This window comes from Taudactylus pleione, unplaced genomic scaffold (genome assembly GCF_031769625.1).
Source record: "Taudactylus pleione unplaced genomic scaffold, aTauple2 ptg000019l, whole genome shotgun sequence".
NCBI classification, from domain to species: domain Eukaryota; kingdom Metazoa; phylum Chordata; class Amphibia; order Anura; family Myobatrachidae; genus Taudactylus; species Taudactylus pleione.
This window is the reverse complement of record NW_028284421.1, coordinates 23,044,467-23,066,900: the sequence shown is the minus strand read 5'-3', so window position 1 is coordinate 23,066,900 and position 22,434 is coordinate 23,044,467. Positions and strand designations below refer to the sequence as shown.

The following is a 22,434-nucleotide window of genomic DNA, read 5'->3' as shown; positions in this document are numbered from 1 at the left end:
TGGGCCCTCCCACCCACCCTTATGTTGTATAAACCGGACATGCACACTTTAACAAACCAATCATTTCAGCACCAGGGTCTGCCACAAGACTGTTGCTGAAATGATTGGTTCGTTTGGGCCCCCACAAAACAAGCTGGCAATTAATCTGTCCCTGCACAAACTGGCTCTACGGAGGCAAGTTGTCGTCCTCATCCTCCTCATCCACTGATTCCTCACCCTCTTCAGTGTTGTGTACATCCTCATCCTCACAGAGTATTAAATTGTCCCCGCTGGAATCCACCACCACAGGTCCCTCTGTACGTTCTGGAGGCTGGTCTCCCTGGAAGAGTTGATAATTCATTTTGATGAACATCATCTTCTCCACATTTTGTGCAAGCAACCTCCTACGCCTTTCGCTGACAAGGTTTCCGGCTGCACTAAACACTCTTTCGGAGTACACACTGGAGGGGGGGCAACTCAGGTAAAATAGAGCCAGTTTGTAAAGGGGCCTCCAAATTGCCTCTTTTTCCTGCCAGTACAGGTACGGACTGTCTGACATGCCTACTTGGATGCAAGTCCCACATGCCGAGCGGAATCGCTCCGTCTTAGCTCCTCCTTCACTTTCTCCAGCTGCTTCTGCAAAAGCCTGATGTGGGGAATAACCTGACTCAAGCTGGCAGTCTCTGAACTGACTTCACGTGTGGCAAGCTCGAAGGGCTGGAGAACCTTGCACAACACGGAAATCATTCTCCACTGCGCTTGAGTCAGGTGCATTCCCCCTCCTTTGCCTATGTCATAGGTGGATGTAGGCTTGAATGGCCTTTTGCTGCTCCTCCATCCTCTGAAGCATATAGAGGGTTGAGTTCCACCGCGTCACAACCTCTTGCTTCAGGTGATGGCGGGGCAGGTTCAAGAGTGTTTGCTGGCGCTCCAGTCTTCGGCACGCAGTCGCTGAATGGTGAAAGTGGGCAGAAATTTTTCGGCCCACCCAAAGCGTCTCCTGCACGCCCCTGTCATTTTTCAGAAAATTCTGCGCCACCAAATTTATTGTGTGAGCAAAACATGGGACACGCTGGAATTTGCCCAGATGTAATGCCCGTATAATATTGGTGGCGTTGTCAGATATCACAAATCCCCAGGAGAGTCTAAGTGGGGTAAGCCACTGGGCAATGATTTCCCTCAGTTTCTCTAAGAGGTTGTCGGCGGTGTGCCTCTTACTGAAACCGGTGATACACAGCTTAGCCTGTCTTGGAACGAGCTTGCGTTTCTGAGCTGCTGCTACTGGTGACGCTGCTGTTGTTGCTGCGTAAGGTGATACATCTACCCAGTGGGCTGTCACAGTCATATAGTCCTTAGTCTGCCTGTTCCACCTGTCCACATGTCCGTGGTAAAGTGGACATTGGGTACAACCGCATTTTTTAGGACACTGAGGACACTTTTTCTGACGTCTCTGTACAGTCTCTGTATCGCCTGCCTAGTGAAGTGGAATCTAGACGGTATTTGGTACCGGGGACACACTGCCTCCATCAATTGTCTAAAACCCACTGCACTAATGGCGGATACCGGACACACGTCTAACACCAACATGGCAGTCAAGGCCTCAGTTATCCATTTTGCTTCAGGATGACTGCTGTCATACTTCATCCTCCTCGCTAAGGACTGTTGGAGGGTCAATTGTTTAGTAAAAGTAGTGGTGTTCCTACTTCCTCTCTGGGATGACGAACGACTCCCAACAGTGGCAGCAGTAGGCGTAGCAATGCAGGATCCTCCAGAGGAATCCCGGATAGGAGAGTCAGTCATGCCAGTGACATGGCCTGCAGGACTACCTCCGATCCTGACTAAGGAGGAAATTGACGAGGAGGGAGTTGACGGTGTGGTTTGCAGGCACTTGGATACAACAGGACAAAGGGATTTAGGTGTCCCTGGTCTTAGCCAAAGTTTATGAACTTGACAGTAACTTTTTATAAATACGCTGCATGTGACGTATAAGGGAGGATGTTCCTAGGTGGTTAACGTCCCTACCCCTACTTATTCCACCTTTACATATGGTACATATGGCAAGACAGTTGTTGTCAGGCATGACCGTGATGGGCTTTTTCATCCCACGGACAGCAACTGTCTCCCCCGCAGCCTGATTTAAACAAACCACATCACCATCAGAATCCTCCTTGCCAACTTCCTCCTCAGCACCAGCTACACCAGTATCCTCATCCTGTTGTACTTCAACAGTGACATCTTCAATTTGCATATCAGCAAGTGGACTGTGGGTGCTCCTTCCAGCACTTGCAGAGTGCGTGCAAATGGTGGAAAGAGCCACCTCTTACCGTCCAGTGCTGGGAAGGTCAGGAATCGCAACCGCCACCACACTTGGACTCTCCTTGGGGATTTGTGATATCTTCTTAGAACACACAGTTCTTCGCTGTGCTTTTGCCAGCTTAACTCGTTTGATTTTTGTAGCGGGAGGAGGGCTTCCATCGTTATGTGAAGCTGAACCACTAGTCATGAACATAGGGAAAGACCTTAGCCGTTCCTTGCCACTCCGTGTCGTAAATGGCATATTGGCAAGTTTACGTTTCTCCTCAGATGATTAAAAAAAAAATTTTAAACGTAATTTTCCTGAACTTTGTCATTTGGGATTTTATATGCCCTCTACTATGACATTGGGCAGCGACCTTGGCAGACGATGTTGATGGCATTTTATAGTCTATGTCATGACTAGTGGCAGCAGCTTCAGCACTAGGAGGAAGTGGTTCTTGATCTTTCCCTATTTTATTTTTATCGGACAAAGTTTTGTCCTCCATTTATGTTATATCGATATATACGTGCAGCTAAGGCGCACACAAACACAGAAAAGAAGAATTTTAAATTTTTTTTGGAGTGCACTTTGGGGGTTACACCACCCTTTAACAGACGAGCCAGCCGGCCCTTTACTTATGACACAAGCGCACGCTTGGCGCTGCTCCTTTGTTGATGCACATGCGGCTACAGTGCACACAATTCACAACACAGAAAAGAAGAATTTTTTTTTTTTTTTAAGTGCACTTTGGGGGTTACACCACCCTTTAATAGATGAGCCAGCCGGCCCTTTACTTATGACACAGGCGCACGCTTGACGCTGCTCCTTTGTTAATGAACGTGCAGCTACAGTGAACACAATTCACAAACACAGAAATAAATGTTTTTTTTGCACTTGGGAGGAGCACCCCTGATGGACAGATCACCCCCTGGAAAACACTACAGCACCCCTTTAGGACTACAGCCTTTATGGGACACTGCACAACACAGCCCAGCCAGCCCCTATAGACTTTTGGAGTGGACACAGTCCCTATGGACAACTGACTGCACAACACAGCCCAGCCAGCCCCTATGGACAACAGCAGCACAACACAGTCCAGCCAGCCCCTATGGACAATAGCAGCACAACACAGTCCAGCCAGCCCCTATGGACAACAGCAGCACAACACAGCCCAGCCAGCCCCTATGGACTGAGTGGACACAGCCCCTATGGACAACAGCAGCACAACAGAGCCCAGCCAGCCCTAACCCCCACCCTCCCTCTTCACTGTCCACAGCCGGAGTGAGAAATGGTGCAGACGCGAGATCCGTAAGGCGGGATGATGACGTTTTGACTCGATTTCAGCTCCGAGTCAGGCGGGAAAACCAGAGCCGGACTCGGTTCCCGACTCGGATCGGGGTGGGGGTTCGGATTGCAGAAATCCGAACCCGCTCATCCTAATATATATATATATATATATATATATAATATCGTCCAAACCCCCAGATGGTTGAGTGCCGTGGAGTAAGCCTGTCGTGTATATATATATATATATATATATATTATATACACACACACATTGTATATATACACACAAATATCGTTTTACATATATAGATTTTTTAATCATATATTTTTATATATATATATGCACATTTTTTCCTTAGGTGAGCGCTAGCTATCCCAAATGAAAAACGTGCCTGTATATTGAGAAGAGTGGTGACCTTACTAGCTATAGCAGCTCCCAAATCCACTCCAGTTATATTTAGAAAGAGCGCACGATAAAAAATTTGTTTTATTTATATTGATAATTTTATAATTCTGTTGCATTTGAGTTTTAGGGTTAAATTTACTAAGATGTGAGTTCTATTTAAGAAGTGATGTTGCCCATAGCAACCAATCAGATTCTACTTCTCATTTATCTAGCACCTTCTAGAAGATAATACCTGGAATCTGATTGGTTGCTATGGGCAACATCAATTCTTAATAGAACTCCCATCTTAGTAAATTTACCCCTTATAGTCTGAATGAGTACCTGCACAATGTACGTATATCTAAACAGACAACATACAGTATATAGACATGTCTTATGCTGGCCATACACGCTACAATTATCGGGGCTATCCGCCTGATATCGGCGGATCGCCCCGATAATTGTAGCGTGGGGGGGCGACCGAGGGTTAAATATTGCTCGGTCGGGCATGCCGGATTGTCCAGCATGCCGGTCCGATGAGATATTTCCCGGTAAACTGTCGGCTGCATCGGGCAGTGTATGCCCAGCCGTGGCAGACAGACAGACATTTCCTATGCTCCTTCCTACGGAAGGAACAGGGAAATGTCTCCTCCCCCGGGGGCGGAGCGCGGATTTTGGACTGATACACTGTGAGAGAAATCTCACAGTGTATGCCGGCGACATCTGCGGCTGGCAGCCTGCCAGATAAAATGTCTGTCGGTCTGACAAACATTTTATCTGGCCGTGTATGCCCAGCATTACATTTATACCATTTGTATTTGCAATGACATTGTTACATATTGCATAAAGTAAGCCATATTCTGGGCAAATGTAACTATTCATGAGCATTAATGAGAGCATGGCATACTGTGATCGCTGGTCCTGTATATGTCAGAATTATTACATACACTATACTTCATATGACGTATATTAGTCCCATGTCCTGGAAGGAGCATGCTCAATGTGGTTCCGGAAAATGTTCTGTGACACTAATCTTCCAGTTTTCAGTAAATGGGCCTTCAGTGATCACACCAGACAGTGTCAAAGCAGAGTCTGTTTATCTTTATTTTAATTTTTTTTAAATAGCATGAGAGATACACATTCCTGATCCATAGCGAAACTACCAAGAACTGCGTTAGTTCACTTTCCTCCTCCATAAGAATGCCCACAAAATGGGGCATACATAATAAACTTACTAGTTTATGCCTCTGCAGGTTTACGGGAATGGCAGTATTTAGGCTTTGTTTCCTTTACAACTCACCTGCATCACCAAGAATTCTAGATGCAGATTTGGACCTTGTACAGACTCCAGAGGGACATCAAATAGAAACGGGGCATTCCACACTGGACTGGACCCTGACACAGTCCGTGTCTCCTTCATTTCCACTACCTGGTTCTCCTGGATCAGACGTATACTGACAAAGTGATCTACATTTGGTGCATAAGAGACACTTAGATTATTATTACTATAATTAATGAATAAATAATTGCTCTGTATAACAGTATGATAAACAGTTACTAATATTTATGCTAAATTGTTTTGCTCAACAAATTGGCCTTAAATGTCACTATGCTCTTATATCAAGCTGAAAATTAGTTGCAGTTGCCATAGAGATGGATGCTTAATAAATGAAATATAGGCAACTCGCATGGGGAAAAGTGAAAATTGTATTTATGTTTAAGTCTTCATGAGCCACAAAGTATTTAAAAAAATAAACATCACTTCACCTGCTACCACTTCACAAGGGCATCTGCAGTGTCCATAGTGACCAAGAGCAGGATGATTTTGCCCGTAAAGCTGAACATCCAGCGGTATAGCTACATAGCCGCATAATATGGCAACGAGACCCTATAGCTCTAACCATCAGCTCATCTGATTTCATTTGCACTGACTGCAGCACTTTATTGGGAAGTAAATTCACTAGTGTGCAAAATCTATAAATACAAAAACCAAAATGACCAATATGATTTGCTGGGGATGTGTGTTGTGTGCATGTCCTTACTAGGTGGCCTCTTACCTGGAGCTCCTGGCATACGTGTTAGTTTAATCAGATTCTCTGCCTTCTGCACCATCACTTTGATACGACTTGCTAGTGCCTGGTGCTGCAGCAGGATCAACACCTGTCCCGGAGCCTTGCAAGTAGATGTGGGGGGGGAGAAGACATCCATAGTACTGAAACTCTACAGAGACCCAGAAAGAGGTTACAGGCTGTGGGTATAACATTTTACATAATATTAAGGTCACTGTGCCGTAAATGGTACCTTATCATGTAATATGTAGGGTAGATAAACATAATAGAGCATGTGGGAGACATATCAAGTCTTCCAAAGAGGGGAGACCTTGAGAAGGTGCACGTAGCAACCAATAAGCTTCTACCTATCATTTTATAGAATGTACCTGATAATTGTTAGCTAGAACGGGATATTGATGGATGGTCAGGAGCTGTGCTTTATAGCAGTAGGCTGCATGGCCCCTGCACCGCACGGAGGAGGAGGTGTAATGTGCGGTTTTTAAGATAAAACCCTGCACCTTACACCGCTCCAGTCTCTGCACACCTAGCAACAGGTAAGAGGGGAAGGGAGAGGGGGGGGGGCGGGGTGCAAAGGCTTCGGAACAATTTTATGATGCCCCCCCCATACAAGGAGTTTCTCAAATGTTGCAGTGTATTATAAATAATGTTGGTTTCTTGTTAGAGATGGTGCAGTCATACAACACTAATCAGGATACAACTGTCTGTGCCTTTAGTCTACCGCACCCCGATTTTATTACAACCAGACTCCCAGTGAGTCAGGCATTCTGTTCTGCCCATGGAAAACTGAGGTTCTGACATGAGAGATAGGATTGCTGGTCCTCATCTCTCCTCTCCACAATCAGAATAGGACACATAGGGCACGATTCATTTAAACGCGAAGAGAATAGCGCCGGGAATGAGCTCCCGGAGCTATTCAATTCTGCGAGAAGTTAGGTCAGGGAAGGCTCATTCGCACGCCTTAAACAAGGTGTTTAGGCGCGAGAACGGGCATTCTCCGACTAAACTTACCGGCGCGAGGCTGTTTTCCCGGCGCTAAGGGAAGCACCTTATGGCTCACCCCACAGCTCACTCCCCACCACAGCTCACACTTCTACCATCATACCTCACTGTTCACCCCATAGCTCACTCCCCACCACAGCTCACACTGTTCCCATAATACTTCATGGCTCACCCCACAGATCACCCTGCCCCATCTTACTCACTGCTCACCCCGCAGCTCCCATCATACCTCACTGCTCAACCCGCAGCTCACACTGCTTTCGTGATCACCGCACTGCTCACCCCACAGCTCACTCCCCATCACAGCTCACCCTGCCCCACCATACTAGACAGCTCAGATTGCTCCCATCACACCTCACTGCTCACCCCACAGCTCAATCCACACCGCAGCTCACCCTGCCTCCATCATACCTCACTGCTCACCCTACAGCTCACTCCCCACCAAAGCTCACACTGCCCCATCACACCTTGTGGCTCGCCCCACAGCTCACCCCCCACTACAGCTCACACTGCCCCATCGCACCTTATGGCTCACCCCACAGCTGACCCCTCACTACAGCTCACATTTCCACCATCTTACCTCACTGCTCACCTCATGGCTCACTCCCCACCACAGATCACCCTGCTCACATCATACTTCACTGCTCACTTCCCACCATAGCCCCCATCATATCTCACTGCTCACCCCACAGCTTACTCCCCACCACAGCTCCTACTGCTCCCATCATATCACTGCTCAACTCACAGCTCACTCCCCACCACATCTCACCCTGCCCCATAGCACCTTATGGTTCACCCCACAGCTCACTCCCCACCACATCTCACCCTGCCCCATAGCACCTTATGGTTCACCCCACAGCTCACTCCCCACCACATCTCACCCTGCCCCATAGCACCTTATGGCTCACCCCACAGCTCACTCCCCACCATAGCCCCCATCATATCTCACTGCTCACCCCACAGCTTACTCCCCACTAAAGCTCACCCTGCCTCCATCATACCTTACTGCTCACCCTACAGCTCACTCCCCACCACAGCTCACACTGCCCCATCACACCTTATGGCTCACCCCACAGCTCACCTCTCACTACAGCTCACACTGCCACCATCTTACCTCACTGCTCACCTCATGGCTCACTCCCCACCACATCTCACCCTGCCCCATAGCACCTTATGGTTCACCCCACAGCTCACTCCCCACCACATCTCACACTGCCCCATCACACCTTATGGCTCACCCCACAGCTCACCCCCCACCACAGCTCACACTGCCCCATCGCACCTTATGGCTCACCCCACAGCTCACCCCTCACTACAGCTCACACTTCCACCATCTTACCTCACTGCTCACCTCATGGCTCACTCCCCACCACAGATCACCCTGCTCACATCATACTCCACAGCTCACTTCCCACCATAACCCCCATCATATCTCACTGCTCACCCCACAGCTTACTCCCCACCACAGCTCCTACTGCTCCCATCATATCACTGCTCAACTCACAGCTCACTCCCCACCACATCTCACCCTGCCCCATAGCACCTTATGGTTCACCCCACAGCTCACTCCCCACCACATCTCACCCTGCCCCATAGCACCTTATGGCTCACCCCACAGCTCACTCCCCACCATAGCCCCCATCATATCTCACTGCTCACCCCACAGCTTACTCCCCACTACAGCTCCTACTGCTCCCATCATATAACTGCTCAACTCACAGCTCACTCCCCACCACATCTTACCCTGCCCCATAGCACCTTATGGTTCACCCCACAGCTCACTCCCCACCACATCTCACCCTGCCCCATAGCACCTTATGGCTCACCCCACAGCTCACTCCCCACCATAGCCCCCATCATATCTCACTGCTCACCCCACAGCTTACTCCCCACTACAGCTCCTACTGCTCCCATCATATAACTGCTCAACTCACAGCTCACTCCCCACCACATCTCACCCTGCCCCATAGCACCTTATGGTTCACCCCACAGCTCACTCCCCACCACAGCTCACACTGCTCCCATAATACTTCACTGCTCACCCCACAGCTCACTCCCCAACACGGCTCACACTACCCCATCAAACCTCACTGCTCACCCCTCAGCTCACTCCCCAACACAGCTCACACTACCCCATCATACTTCACTGTTCATCTCACAGCTCACACCACCCCATCATACCTCACTGCTCACCACACCACTTACACCTCACAGCTCACTCCCCACCACAGCGTACACTGGTCCCATCATTCTTCACTGCCCACTCCACAGCTGACTCCCCATCACTGCTCACCCTGCCCCAATCATACCTCACTGCTCACGCTCCAGCTCACTCCCCACCACAGCACACATGGCCCCCATCTTACTTCACTGCTGACCTCACAGCTCACACTGCCCCATCATACCTCACTGCTCACCATGCCACAACAGCTCCCCCTGCTCCCATCATACTTCACCGCTCACCTCTCAGCTCACACTGGCCAATCAAACCTCACTGCTCACCCGCAGCTCCCTAGCCAGGTATTTTGATATGTCATTAGCGTGCTGCCTCTGTCTTTGTGCGACCCATCGTGTGGAATGCACAGTGTTTGATACAGCTGGGTTCTCTATAGATTCAATTGCTCCCTCTGACACGCTGCCGATCATGTGACTACGCACTTCCGGTTTGTATGCGTTGCACGGCGTGGAACGCATGCCACTTTCTGTTTGTCCATGAACAGCCGTTTTTTTGATGTGACTATGTTTGTCCATACATATGTGATGCGCATCTGTCGAGGTGAGTGAGGGATTATACAATACCATGTCTCCTAGCCTGCATGGGCACTTTGCAGTGTTTTGTTTGCTATTCTGCAAGGCTACTTCCTGTTTCATGCTGATGAGACACAGGTGTTGTGCATTACCAGGTGTGGGGACTATATAAGCAGGCTCAGACATATGGGTGTGATTGCTTCTTGGTTGCTGTACTGTCTTGGGTGGTGAGTCTTGACAAAGGTCCTTAGGGATCGAAACATCGACAGATTGTGTGTTATGGATTAAACCAATTGATTTATACTTTTGTACAACAAGTGGCGAGTGCTTTCTTCCTTTCTGACTGTATGCAAATGGGTCTTTGAGCCTCTAGAGGAGCACCCCCTGATGTCATTCTGTATGGACTAGAGTGCAGTCTTTTCTAGAATAATTATATATATATATAGTAAATACTGCTAGTGCATGCAAGATAATGTACCAGATTAACAACAGCAATGCTTTGAAGAAAATTCACCTTAGTCCCTATCCTCCAAAATGACCCCTTCCATCAGGTACAAAATGCTCTGCTCCTGGACTTCCCACCTACAGGGGTGTATGGGAGCGAAAACATCGTTTTTGCGTTAATATCGGAGGTATGACGTCATTATCACAGGTTTTACTTTTACACTGTATTCAATTTCAAAGACTTATCGCAGTTTTGAAAAGTCTTTGCGAAAAAACGGGGATTACTTTTCACCATTGAATAGGTGTCGAAAAAAAGTGCAGCATTGGGGTTTAGGGGTGCAGGCTTAAAAAAAAAAATAGCCTGCACCCCTGGGAATGACATTTAAAAAAGAACTGTCAAAAAAAAAAAAAAAAAAAAAAAATAGGGACACCCCAAAAAATGAATAAAAAAATTGGGGTGAAAAAAAATATTGGTAAAAAATTGTATAACAATAGGGAAATAGGTTCAGGGTTATTCTGCATGTATGCGGCAGGTGTTTTCTAGAATAGAATTATAGCGGCAGGTGCACAAATGCAGAATTTTTTAAAATTTACTTTAAAGACTTAAAAATATGCTAGTACCCATTTTCATGTACCCCAAAGTTGATGGGACCACTTAAAAAACCGAAAAAAAATAACCTAAGTGCTCTTCTGCAACACTTCTTCAATGTCGGGGAAAAAAACACCTGCTGCGGCTATTTAAATCCCCGAATTTCATTTTAAGGCTAAAACGGGGGTACCCATAGTGTTCCCCCCATGTTTTTACAACTTTAGGGGCGTCTTACAATTTTTTTAAGGAAAAATTTGTAACTTTACGCAAATCTAACTTCGGAGTTTCCCGTTTTCGTTAATTTTATATTGAATACGGGGATAATCGGGAGCGCGCCCGATACTTTAACGCAGGTAAAAACTCCGATATGAAACGTTAACTTGGACAGTGAAGTTAACGTTTCATATTGAATACCCCTCCTAATGTATGATTGCAGCCACCTGTGTTGAACTAGGTAATTGATGAGAAGGGTGTTTCAACACAGGTGGCTGCAAGCATAAATTAAAAAGGAAGTCCAGGAGCAAAGCATTTTGTACCTAATGGAACAGTTCATGTTGGGGGGTGATCCACTTGCACATCAATATAATTAAGAAAACAATGTGACCCATCTCCTTGTTACTCAACATACTTAGGGCCTGATTCAGCAAGGATCGCAACTGCTAAAGCGTACGCAGATGTTGATTGTTGCATACTGCGCATGTGTATGCATCGCAGAGTGCAAATGCTTCACTATGATCGGGACTGCGATCGCAATAAGTACGCAAACCCATCGCAGAGTGATTGACAGGAAGTACCGTTTGGGGGTGGTCAGAGAAACGCAGGCGTGCCAGTTGCAGGGGCGTGCATAAATTAGCCTCTGCGATGGCATACGCAGCTTGAGCTGTCACTGCGTGCAACAAGGTTAGCATTTTATAAGTAAGGTGAGAGGTCGATGGTACTCAATGTTTCCGATGTTTAAGGAGGTTTGCTAAGTATTACGGATGTGCGAGAGGGGAAGTGGGCGTCTGCATGTTGTCCGTGCAAGTGCTTTGCGATGGCAGTTATTAGCATACTTTCACAGCAGACCTGCATGCACAATTGCAGCCGCGATCGCATCAGCCATCCTTGCTGAATCAGACCCTTAATTTGAGGGACTATCAATTTTATAAATCAACCTGAAGGTGGCAGCACAAGATTTTGCTTTACATAATAAAGTGATAATATGTGAAATGCTGCTCATATACCCTATTATGTGATTGTTTTATGGAACCAAATCTAAACAACCAACTAAAGTCGGCATTATCCAAACATGGAAGAGACAGATTTTAGTCTGATTTTGCATTACATAATTATGGTTACATTGAACCATAGTTATTAGTGCTGTTTGCTTAGTGCTGATTACACAAGACCTCTTCATATATTAAAAAGATGATCAGGTTCTCCAGTCTCATCAATATACTGTATGTTTGTCTTTTCATCAGATATTAATGGAAAAAAATTTTTTGATGCTCATTTGTCAATGTCAGACCAGTTTGGTTGAAACTTCCCATAGCAATTTAGTGACTAGATTATACTGCTTATGCTCAGAGCTGGATTAAGGCTTTGGGGGGCCCGGGGCACTTAAGCCAGGGGGGCCCTAAAGTCTAAAATTAAATTCCTAAGGGATGGAAAACGGCACTCGGTGTTTATTTACAGAATTTGAAATATACAGCGAGCCGGGGTCGTATAGCAAGTTGTATATTTCAAATTCTGTAAATAAACACGAGTGCCGTTTTCCATCCCTTACGCTGCATCTACTGTACCTGGCACCCTTGACAAAACTTTGGACACTGAAGTGCCCATTACCTCTATACGTATGTATATACAGTGTATATACAGTGTATATATATATATATATATATATATATATATATATATATACACTGTATATTGATTATATATATAATACCCCAGGTTCCGTCCATAGTATTAAGCAATACACAGCAGGGAATGGTTGGTGGCACTTACAACATATATAAAAATAAGGTCCAACCGACCTATATAGTTAAACATTTCAGTCTTTATAGACTTTTTTTCTGGAACTGAAATGTTAAACTAAATAGGTTGTTTTTTTTATATATGCCGTGAGTACCGCCAAACATTCCTTGCTGTGTGTGTGTGTGTGTATATATATACTATACTATACATATGTGTATATACAGTATATATATATATATATATATATATATATATATATATATATATATATATATATATATATATATATATATATATATATATATATATATATATGTATATATATATATATATATATGTATATACACACACACAACCACACATTCAAAGTAATGCTACCTGGAGCCTTAATTTATTAAATTTTAATTGATAACTAAAAAAAGTCACTACTCTCTGTCTTACTGTATCTGCTCTCTTGAGATGATGATCCCTTTTGCTGGCAGACAGTGACACAGAAGAACTGCACAGCGCGTTCTTCTTTCTCCTCCTCGGGTGATCCTCCATGTGCAGCTGTGCCTGTGATGCCCCCTCCTTCCCTGCAGCCTGCACGCCGGCCAGCCAGTCCCTGAAAGCCTGCTGCCTGCACAGCCCTTTTCATTGAACGCGGCTACCGGCATCCCAGCAGCAGTGCTCTGCGTCGCCGCGCCGTCTGTATGACGGCTATCAGTACAGCTGCCGCTACTGGTGTACACTCTGCTACAGGCAGCGCTTCAGATGGGATCGGTAAAAAAGATCCGATCTGTGGCAGGGGGCCCTCTCAGAGAGGGGGGCCCGGGGGTACTTGCCCCCAGAGCCCCCCCCTTAATCCGGCCCTGCTTATGCTGCTGAAGTAGAATTACTGGAACTGAGCCTGGTAGCAGCTCAATTTGTGAAAAACTTATCCATAGAGTCTGCACTTTGGGCCTGATTCAAAGATTTACGCTAATACAATCGCAGATGCGATCTCTTAAGGACCGCAATAGCGAAATATGCTTATGTCTCCAAAAGCTTATCTGAGCAAAAGGACGCCAACAGCTGCCTTCTCATATTAATCTGACAACATACAACAGCGTAACCATCAGTATCATCAACGTAGCAGTATCATCAACGGGCAGCTTATAATTCAGGTCTGTCCCTGCCTCACACACTGCATCTCTCCTGACATGCATCGCTGACAGCTATCATGCCACAAAGGAGATCGCAATGACTAATCTATGCACGCCCACGAAACAGTGTTTAAATGGTCAGACACGCCTGCTTTTTTCACTCACTTTGCGAGTGAATCCTCTGAACGAGCATAATCGTAATACAATCGATGCGCACAATGGCTAACAATTGCTTGACCTGCGTAAATATTGGCCCTTTATGTGGTCATTGACATTAACAAACGTAATTTGCTAAATAAACCTTTGGCAATAAAGGCGCTCCAGAGAGAGTCATACCTATAAAGCAGGGAGCTAGGAAATTTTTATTTCCTGTTCCCTCCTCAAATATTTAAGAGTCGAAATGGCGGCAACATTTGGGAAAGGTAGGCAGAGTTTGGGATAAAAACTGGGAATAGACCTTTCCACTCTGCACTCCTGGTAAATGCCATCCATTGTTAGTGATCGGAGAACAGTAGCGATACTTGTACCACAGCTGTCTATGATAAATAGGCATTCCCATGATTTTCATGGAGAAACATCACAGAATGTTCACGGTGAAGGCTATAGCCGGTGTTCATACACACTAGCAGGGGGCTTTGTTAAATGGGCAAAAACTGGTAGGCTTTTTTAGAGTTGTATGTCTATAAATAAATCCCCAGTTATCCATCCAATAATCATTCAGTGGGCTTTGCTGAACAACAAGATCACATACAGTGCTGTCCACGCAAATTATGTGGGTTATCTGTAAAGGTGCATATACATATACACACAATGATTTTTGAACGATTGTCGATAACTATATAATTGTTGACTTTCTGAGTTAAAACGATGAACGATTATCGTTCATGCGCGTTCACGTTTGTAGTTTGTAGTTCAGTCAGACTGACCAACTGAACGATTTTCATTAAGGGAATATGCAAAAATCGTTTGTAGTTCAAAAATATCGTTCATTACACTTTAAAAAAATCTGACAGATAATCTGACAGAAAATCATTCATAAAATCGTTAGTAACAAAATCATTGTGTGTATGCAGCTTATGGTGCATACACACGGTCTGATTTTTCTTCAGATCTTAACGATAACTATTTAAAAAATCGTTCAATTTTTCATATCTGAAGGAAAATCTGACATATCTGACATGCCTGAACGATGCGCGTCCCCGATGGTCTTGGACGATTCCATTCATTTTAATGCAGTCAAAAATCATTCAATCGTTCAAATCTTTGGTCAAATCGTTCAAATCGTTCAATCGTTCATCTGACAGATCTGACAAATCTGACCGTGTGTATGCTCCATTAAAAGCTGCCCATCCACCGTTGTCTCCCACAGGGTGAACTGCATCCCCAAACACGGCGGTCGTCAGGTTGGCCGTCATGTTCGGGCAATGAATGATGTTAAAAATGACCAGCGGGCGAGCGCATCGCTGGTCGTTTTTAACCTTTTACTGCCCGATTTTGGGGGCGATTACCACACGATGGAGCGAAAACAACCGTCGTTATTGCTCCATCGCTAGGTTTAATCGCCTAGTGGATGGGCAGCATTAAGCTGGAATTATTTTGTATTTTATTTAGTATTGAATAATTTTACATGTGTATGGGCATTCAGGGGCCTATTCATGATGTTAATTATCGGGGTCCGAACGGACCCGATAATTAACACCCTAATTCGCCGCGGCCAACGGAGCAATTCATCATTGCTCTGGCACGGTGGCAGCTGATGTGAAATCAGCTGCCCCCGCAAGCGGCTTCACTGCTCCTTTTCGGAGCAGTGAATCAGTGACGGCGGTACACATGCGTGACCTACAGGTCACGCATGCGCACAAGAGCCCCTACAGGTCACGCATGCGCACAAGACCCCCCACGCATGCGCACAAGAGCCCCGGCCATTCCGAAAACAGAAGGTAAGTAGGAGTTATCTGTGATATCTCCTGCTTCACCTTCTTAATGAATGGCCCGAATACTTAATTTTAACAATTGCAGGTGAAAATGTGCTTTTTCACCTGCTTTTGTCAAAATTAAGTGATAATGAATAGGCCCCTCAGTAATTAATACAAACATGACAATGGGCTCTATTTATTAACATTATTTTTACTAAAATAAAGTGAAAAAGGGTGTTTTCACACCCTTTTCACATTATTTTAGTTTCACCTGTAGTTATTACAGGGCAATTAGAGTAGAATTAGTACAATTCTACTCCAACCCCTAGTATCACTTATTTTTAGTAAAGCAGATCGCATTTCCCATAATTGTAATGGGAAATGTGATCCGGCCATAGTTACTAAAAATAAATTGTAAAAAAATACCGGGGGAAGCCCTGTGATAATAACGCCACCTGGAGGTGGCGCTATCCAGGGTCTCCCCCGGTTACCAGGCTCCCACTCTGCTCTAACGGGGAGAGCAGAGGCGGGAGCCGGTACCAATAATCAGCTATGTGGTCTAAACAGACCGCAAGCTGATTGCTGTAAAAAAAAGAAAAAAAAAATTTAAACATTTTTTTTTTTTTACTTACCTGAATGCAGGGACCGGTGATCGGGCCTCCGGTGATGGCTCCTCTCCAGTCAGCTGGTCTCCCATAGTGCACTGCGGCCCGGTCATCAGGTGATCGGGTCCCAGTGTAGTATGGGAGATTACCTGATCGGGAAGCCCGGAGAAGATCACCGGAGGCCAGGAGGATGCAGGTAAGTGTAATGAAGGGAGGGGGGGATCGTGGGGGGGGGGAGGGGGGGTCACGGGGGGGCGGGGCTTAGCATCAGTGGGGGGTAGCAGCAATGGTGGGTCGGCGCATGCGCGGGCTCTTAGTCGCTGTATTCTTTCCGAAAATACCGTGACTAGAGTGCGGATGGGATCCGCAGGGACAGAGCTTTATCACAAGCTCTGTCCCTGCAAGGGATTTATAGTAAATCCCTGTGATATTGCCTGAATTCGCAATGCGAATTCACTCGGTAATATCACACTACAATCCGCATTCAATATGCGGATTGTAGTAAATAGAGCCCAATGTATCTTTACATTACCTCATGCCTTGGACTTCTTATTTCTACCAGAATACATTTAGGACCTTAATAACGGGAAGCAGGATGGAAATCCCTACCGCCCGCTTCCCGACTGTCTAACCCGGCAAGGTACAAATGACAGGCGTCGAAATCCTGACGCCTGTCATTAGACCTACGCCGGGAGCCCGACAGCCGTGGGGGGGGGTTAGGCTAGGGGCTCCCGCGGGGGGGACTTAGGGTTAGGCTAGGGGAAGGGGGGGTCAGGGTTAGGCACCCCTGGGGGGAGGTTAGGGTTAGGCACCCTCCTGGAAGACTTAGGGTTAGGCTGCTGGGAAAGGGTGGTTAGCTTTAGGCACTTAGAGGTGGGTTAGGCAGCCCTAAAGGAGGGTTAGGGGGTAATAAAAGGTTAGTTATACTTACCTTTTGTAGCTTCGGGATTTTCACTCCTGCCGGGGCTCCGCTGTTGGGATTTGAACCAATGCCAGTGATGGGTTTGTAACATAAGTGGCCCATGAAATAATCATGAAATGGCGTCATGTAGGTGGGACCAAATCAATTGTAGAACAACAAAATGTAGACATGGTTACAGTAAATTTTCAGTAGCAGTGTAAAACAGAAGGCAAATCACATTGCCTCTGCCAAACTTTACCCAAAACTTATAGCATCCAAGTGACATACAATACAGAGAGCATCCTAAAGACCAGTGTACAATATAGAGCATACAGTACTAGTGACTGCCATACAATATAGAGAGCACTCTAGTGATCGCAATACAATACAAAGTCCTGGTAAGGTATATGACCAATATGCACCTGCCTACAACTCATATTCTAGTTTAATCTGTCCCTGTATAATTTATTACACCCACAAACTGGCTGTATGTTCTCGCACTCCCATTTTACCTCGGTTCCAATCTTTACAATGCTGAATGCGCCCTTTATGACCCTGCACCCTAATTTTGCAACCATGAACCTTTTCTTTACAACCTTGTTTATTTATATGAACCTTCATTTAACAGACAATGAACCCTATCTCAACTTCTATACTTCAGTTTCTGTCTACCCATCTCACAGATCATGAACCTTTTCTCTACATCTTTAGGTGCCTACACTATGTAAGATCATGGAACCCGTGTGATCTGCCCCTACCTTAATTGACCTGCATGAAGCACTTGATCACATGTACAAGTGGTGACCATTCTCAGGATAGGAGGGGGCAGCTGTGGAAAGTTGAACAAGTTATCTATTTCCTCCATCATGGTACTTCAGCTGAACACAGGGGCAGCATGGACAGTGTAATGGTTAGTATTACTGTCTCACAGCACTGAGGTTGTGGGTTCGATACTCACTACAGCCCTAACTGTGTGGAGTTTGTATATTCTCCCTGTGCTTGTGTGAGTTTCCTCCAGGTACTCCAGTTTCCTCCCACACTCCAAAAATATACTGGTAGGTTACTTGGCTCCAAACAAAAATTAGCCCTAGTGTGTATGTGTGTGAGCATGTGGTAGGGAATATAGATTGTAAGCTCCAATGGGGCAGGGACTGATGTGAATGGCCAGATAGTCTCTGTACAGCGCTGTAGAATGTGTGCGCTATATAAATAACAGGTAATAAATAATAAATAACACAGCTCTGCAGCTGCTGGATACTGATGGAGAGGAGCTTTGGGGGAAGGAGGGGGTCCCATCTACCTCATTAGCTCATGTTAGGAAAGCCTAAATAATGTTGACATCCATATAATGGACACAGAACACCAGTGGTGAACAGCACACTGGGGTCAAAGTGGCAATGTGTTGTCAGGTATTGCTGCAAAGCCCTGAGGCCCATTGGGGTGCGACGCAAAACTTTCAATGTAGATTGATGCGATTTTCCATCTCACTGAATTGGATTCCTCCCAGAGTCTGACAGTGGACATCTGCCTGGGTTGGTCTGATCCAGTGGGTGTCCAAGGAGAGCCTCAGTGCATGTAGAGTACTACCTGTCACACCCCCTTTATAATTGGGGCACTGAGTGTCATAATGTGAACTGGACGCACTGAGTGGCATAATGTGTCCCAATTGTAAAGCACAACGTAATATGCTGGCGCTATGAAAGTAAATGTTAATAATAATAACAGGGGATACTGTGTAACATAATGTGAACTGGGGGCAGTAAAGTGTGGCATATTGTGAACTAGGGAACCTACAGTGCGGCATAATATTAACTGGGTGCACTACAGTGTGTTCAATACATTTGTCATACTGGGAAGAGTTACACATTATGCTTTTAGTAACATCACCTGTATATAATTTTTACAATTTTATTAATAGGAGCCACCACAAGTGGCCCTTCTAATATACACTACAGTCTATTAAAAGCCACTATAATGGGCTAAATAAAATGGCATTGATACTTGGGGTACCAGATAGTGCAAGATTTAACTGTAACCCCATCTGGCCAGGGTGACGCAGTGCAAATGTAATAGCTTCCGATTTTCCAAAAATGCAGATTTTGCTGTTAGATTTAAAGTGGTAATTGTTTAAAAGATAAAACAATATATTTTTTTTGTCTTTAAGAAATGCCTCTTTAAATCTTCAGCGAAAATGCTGAAAGATTGTCTAGCAGCCTTGATTGCCAGACCACCTGTGAGAGGCTGATAAAGGGTGTGTCAGACTCTGTAGTCAGTCCCTCACTGCCTGGGGAACAGGTCAGAGGCCTGTTGAGTGACACTGTGATTACTGAATGTAAGTGCTATGTTAAGGACTTCTGTTTTGTGAGAGAGATGTTAGGTCTTTCTGTTTAGTTAGAGCTGGACAGGACAGGATTTATTTTCATGTTTAGTTAGAGCCGAACAGGTCAGAATTAATTATCATGTTGGGTTTTTTTTTGTTTTTTGTTGGGGGGAGGAGGGTTGCTGCTAATAAAACTAGCTGCACATACTTGTACCAAGGCCCTGGATTTGTGTATTACTCCTTAACTGCTGCGTGACAAGTGCAACCATTTACCCGAGGAGACAAACCGCTACCCTGATCTTGCCACCTTCTATCTATCTATCTATCTATCTATCAATCATACCAAGCTATGCGAGGTATTACGTCTGACATTGTGCAGACCACAACTCTCAGCAGTCTCTGCAGCTGCTGAAGAGGTCAGGAGCTTGTCACATGACCAATGTCAGGTGGTAAGGTCAGTGACAGTTACAGGGGGAAGGACAGTTGGTTGGAGCTGAGCTGAGGTAACGGACCTGGAGAGTGATGCTGTGAGGGGGCAGATGGAGGACGGCCCACAGGGCCTGATACAGAGAATTTAGGCCGGTCTCCAGTGGCGTAACTATGGAGGGTGCAGGGGGTGCGGTTGCTATGGGGCCCGGCGGCTTAGGGGGCCCGCCGGCCCAGCGATCGCACCCCCTGCACTTTCCATATGCCGGGCGCCCGCTGAGATTGTGTTACCAGCGGACGCCCGACTCCTACTCAAACCCCCGGCGGCAGCCGGAGGACGGAGCTCACTCCGTCTTCCGGGTCCCGCAATGCACTATGGGAGTGATGTCACTCCCATAGTGCCGAGGAGCGGACACCGGGGACGGAGTTCAGGAATGAGCTCCGTCTTCCGGGTCCCGCAGTGCACTATGGGAGTGACGTCATGACGTCACTCTCATAGTGCCGAGGAGCGGGCGACGGGGCGGTCGGCGGCTTCACAGGAGCGGGGATAAGGTAAGTTTTTTTTTTTTGTTTGTTTGTTTTGTGTGTGCGCACGCGGGGGGAAGTTACTGGGATCTCACTACTGGGGGCATTACAGAGGGCTCACTACAGGGGGCAGCTACTGGGGGCATTACAGGGGGCTCACTATTGGGGGAAGCTACAGGGAGTCACTACTGGGGGCAGCTACAGGGCTTCACTACTGGGATCTCACTACTGGGGGAAGCTACAGGGGGTCACTACTGGGGGCTTACTACTGGGGCAGTTACTGGGGTCTCGCTACAGGGGGTCACTACTGGGGGCAGCTACAGGGGTCACTACTGGGGGCAGCTACAGGAGGTCACTACTGGGGGCAGCTACAGGGGGCTCACTACTGGGGGCAGCTACAGGGGGCTCACTACTGGGGGCAGCTACACAGGGCTCACTACTGGGGGCAGCTACACAGGGCTCACTACTGGGGGCAGCTACAAGGGGCTCACTACTGGGGGCAGCTACAAGGGGCTCACTATTGGGGGCATTACAGGGGGCTCACTACTGGGGGCAATTACAAGGGGCTCTCTACTGGGGGCATTACAGGGGGCTCACTACTGGGGGCATTACAGGGGGCTCACTACTGGGGGCACCATTACAGTGGGCATTGCATAAGGGGCACCATTACAGTGGGCATTTAATGTTTTAGGGGAACTACTGTGGTTATTGTGTAAGACCTAAGTTAGGGGGGGGCCCTTAAAAATGTTGCTATGGGGCCCAAAAAGTTCTAGTTACGCCCCTGCCGGTCTCCCCTTCATTGTGCTACAGAATCAGCAGACAGCCCCTGAGGCAGCACTGGGAGTGACTGGAGGACATCACATCTAAATACCAAAACTTTATTTCACCTCATGACTCTGGCAGGCACAATTAATGACTAAGCATCAAAATTACAGGTTAATATAACAGGATATAAAACAGAAATTCATTACAAGAAAATAAATATATACAGTATATATATAACTAAAGCTGCACATACACGGTACGATCTGTACCAACAACGACTTGGAAGATATCTTTCAAATGTCCCGTACACACGGTCAGATCAGACAACAATCAGATATTGCTGTCTGATCGACCAGCATGTGCTGGATGATCGTTATCGAACATCCAGTAAATGCTCCATTCCCCCAACTACTATAACGACCCTTGATCAACGATGGAGGGTCCCTATAGTAACCAGGCTAACCTGGTCGATATCGACCAGGTTGGCCTGCTTGCACGGGTGATGGGCGATATCGATATCAACCATCCATGCCTGCGAATCGTTTTATCGTTTGGTCGTTTGAGGGGGGCAAAAAAGGTTGATTTAAACGAACAAACGATAAACTATATCATTATCGTTTAAATCGACCAAGAAATCTGACCTTGTGTATGCACCAAAAGATATCGTTCAAAGAGATCTTTCAGTGAGTCATCCTGCCACATCTCTGAACAGGCAAAGTTGACGATATCGTCTAAGTTGGCCTGCATGCATGGACGATGAAAGATATCGTTATCCTTCATGTGGGAACGCGCATCGTTGGTCAATTGTTCACTGCATAAAAATTAATGATATGAACGATTTATCGTTGAACAATATCGTTATCGTTCAGGAAAATCGTCCTGTGTGTATGCAGCATAAGACAGTGCAGACTACCAAGTATTGCTCTGCAGGATATTGCTCCAAGGAGATAGACTTTTACATGAGTTATAAAACTCAGGTGCAGTATCTGTTCTGGCACTAGCAACAAAGTACAAACTGACTTAAGGCTCTATTTATTAACATTATTTTTACTAAAATAAAGTGAAAAAGGGTGTTTTCACACCCTTTTCACTTTATT

The 22,434-nt window shown here is 46.1% G+C and overlaps 1 protein-coding gene across 1 annotated transcript in view; it reads right to left on the bottom strand.

Moving 5' to 3' along the window:
- LOC148540421 (synaptotagmin-4-like) overlaps positions 1-22,434 on the bottom strand; it is a 38,579-nt gene that overhangs the window by 3,620 nt on the left and 12,525 nt on the right. Inside the window, exons 3-4 of the mRNA XM_088446117.1 lie at positions 6,005-6,167; positions 5,248-5,414 (exon numbers count right to left, since the gene is read on the bottom strand). Coding sequence (XP_088302243.1) covers positions 5,248-5,414; positions 6,005-6,167 — 330 coding nt within the window. The remainder of the gene's footprint in view (positions 1-5,247; positions 5,415-6,004; positions 6,168-22,434) is intronic.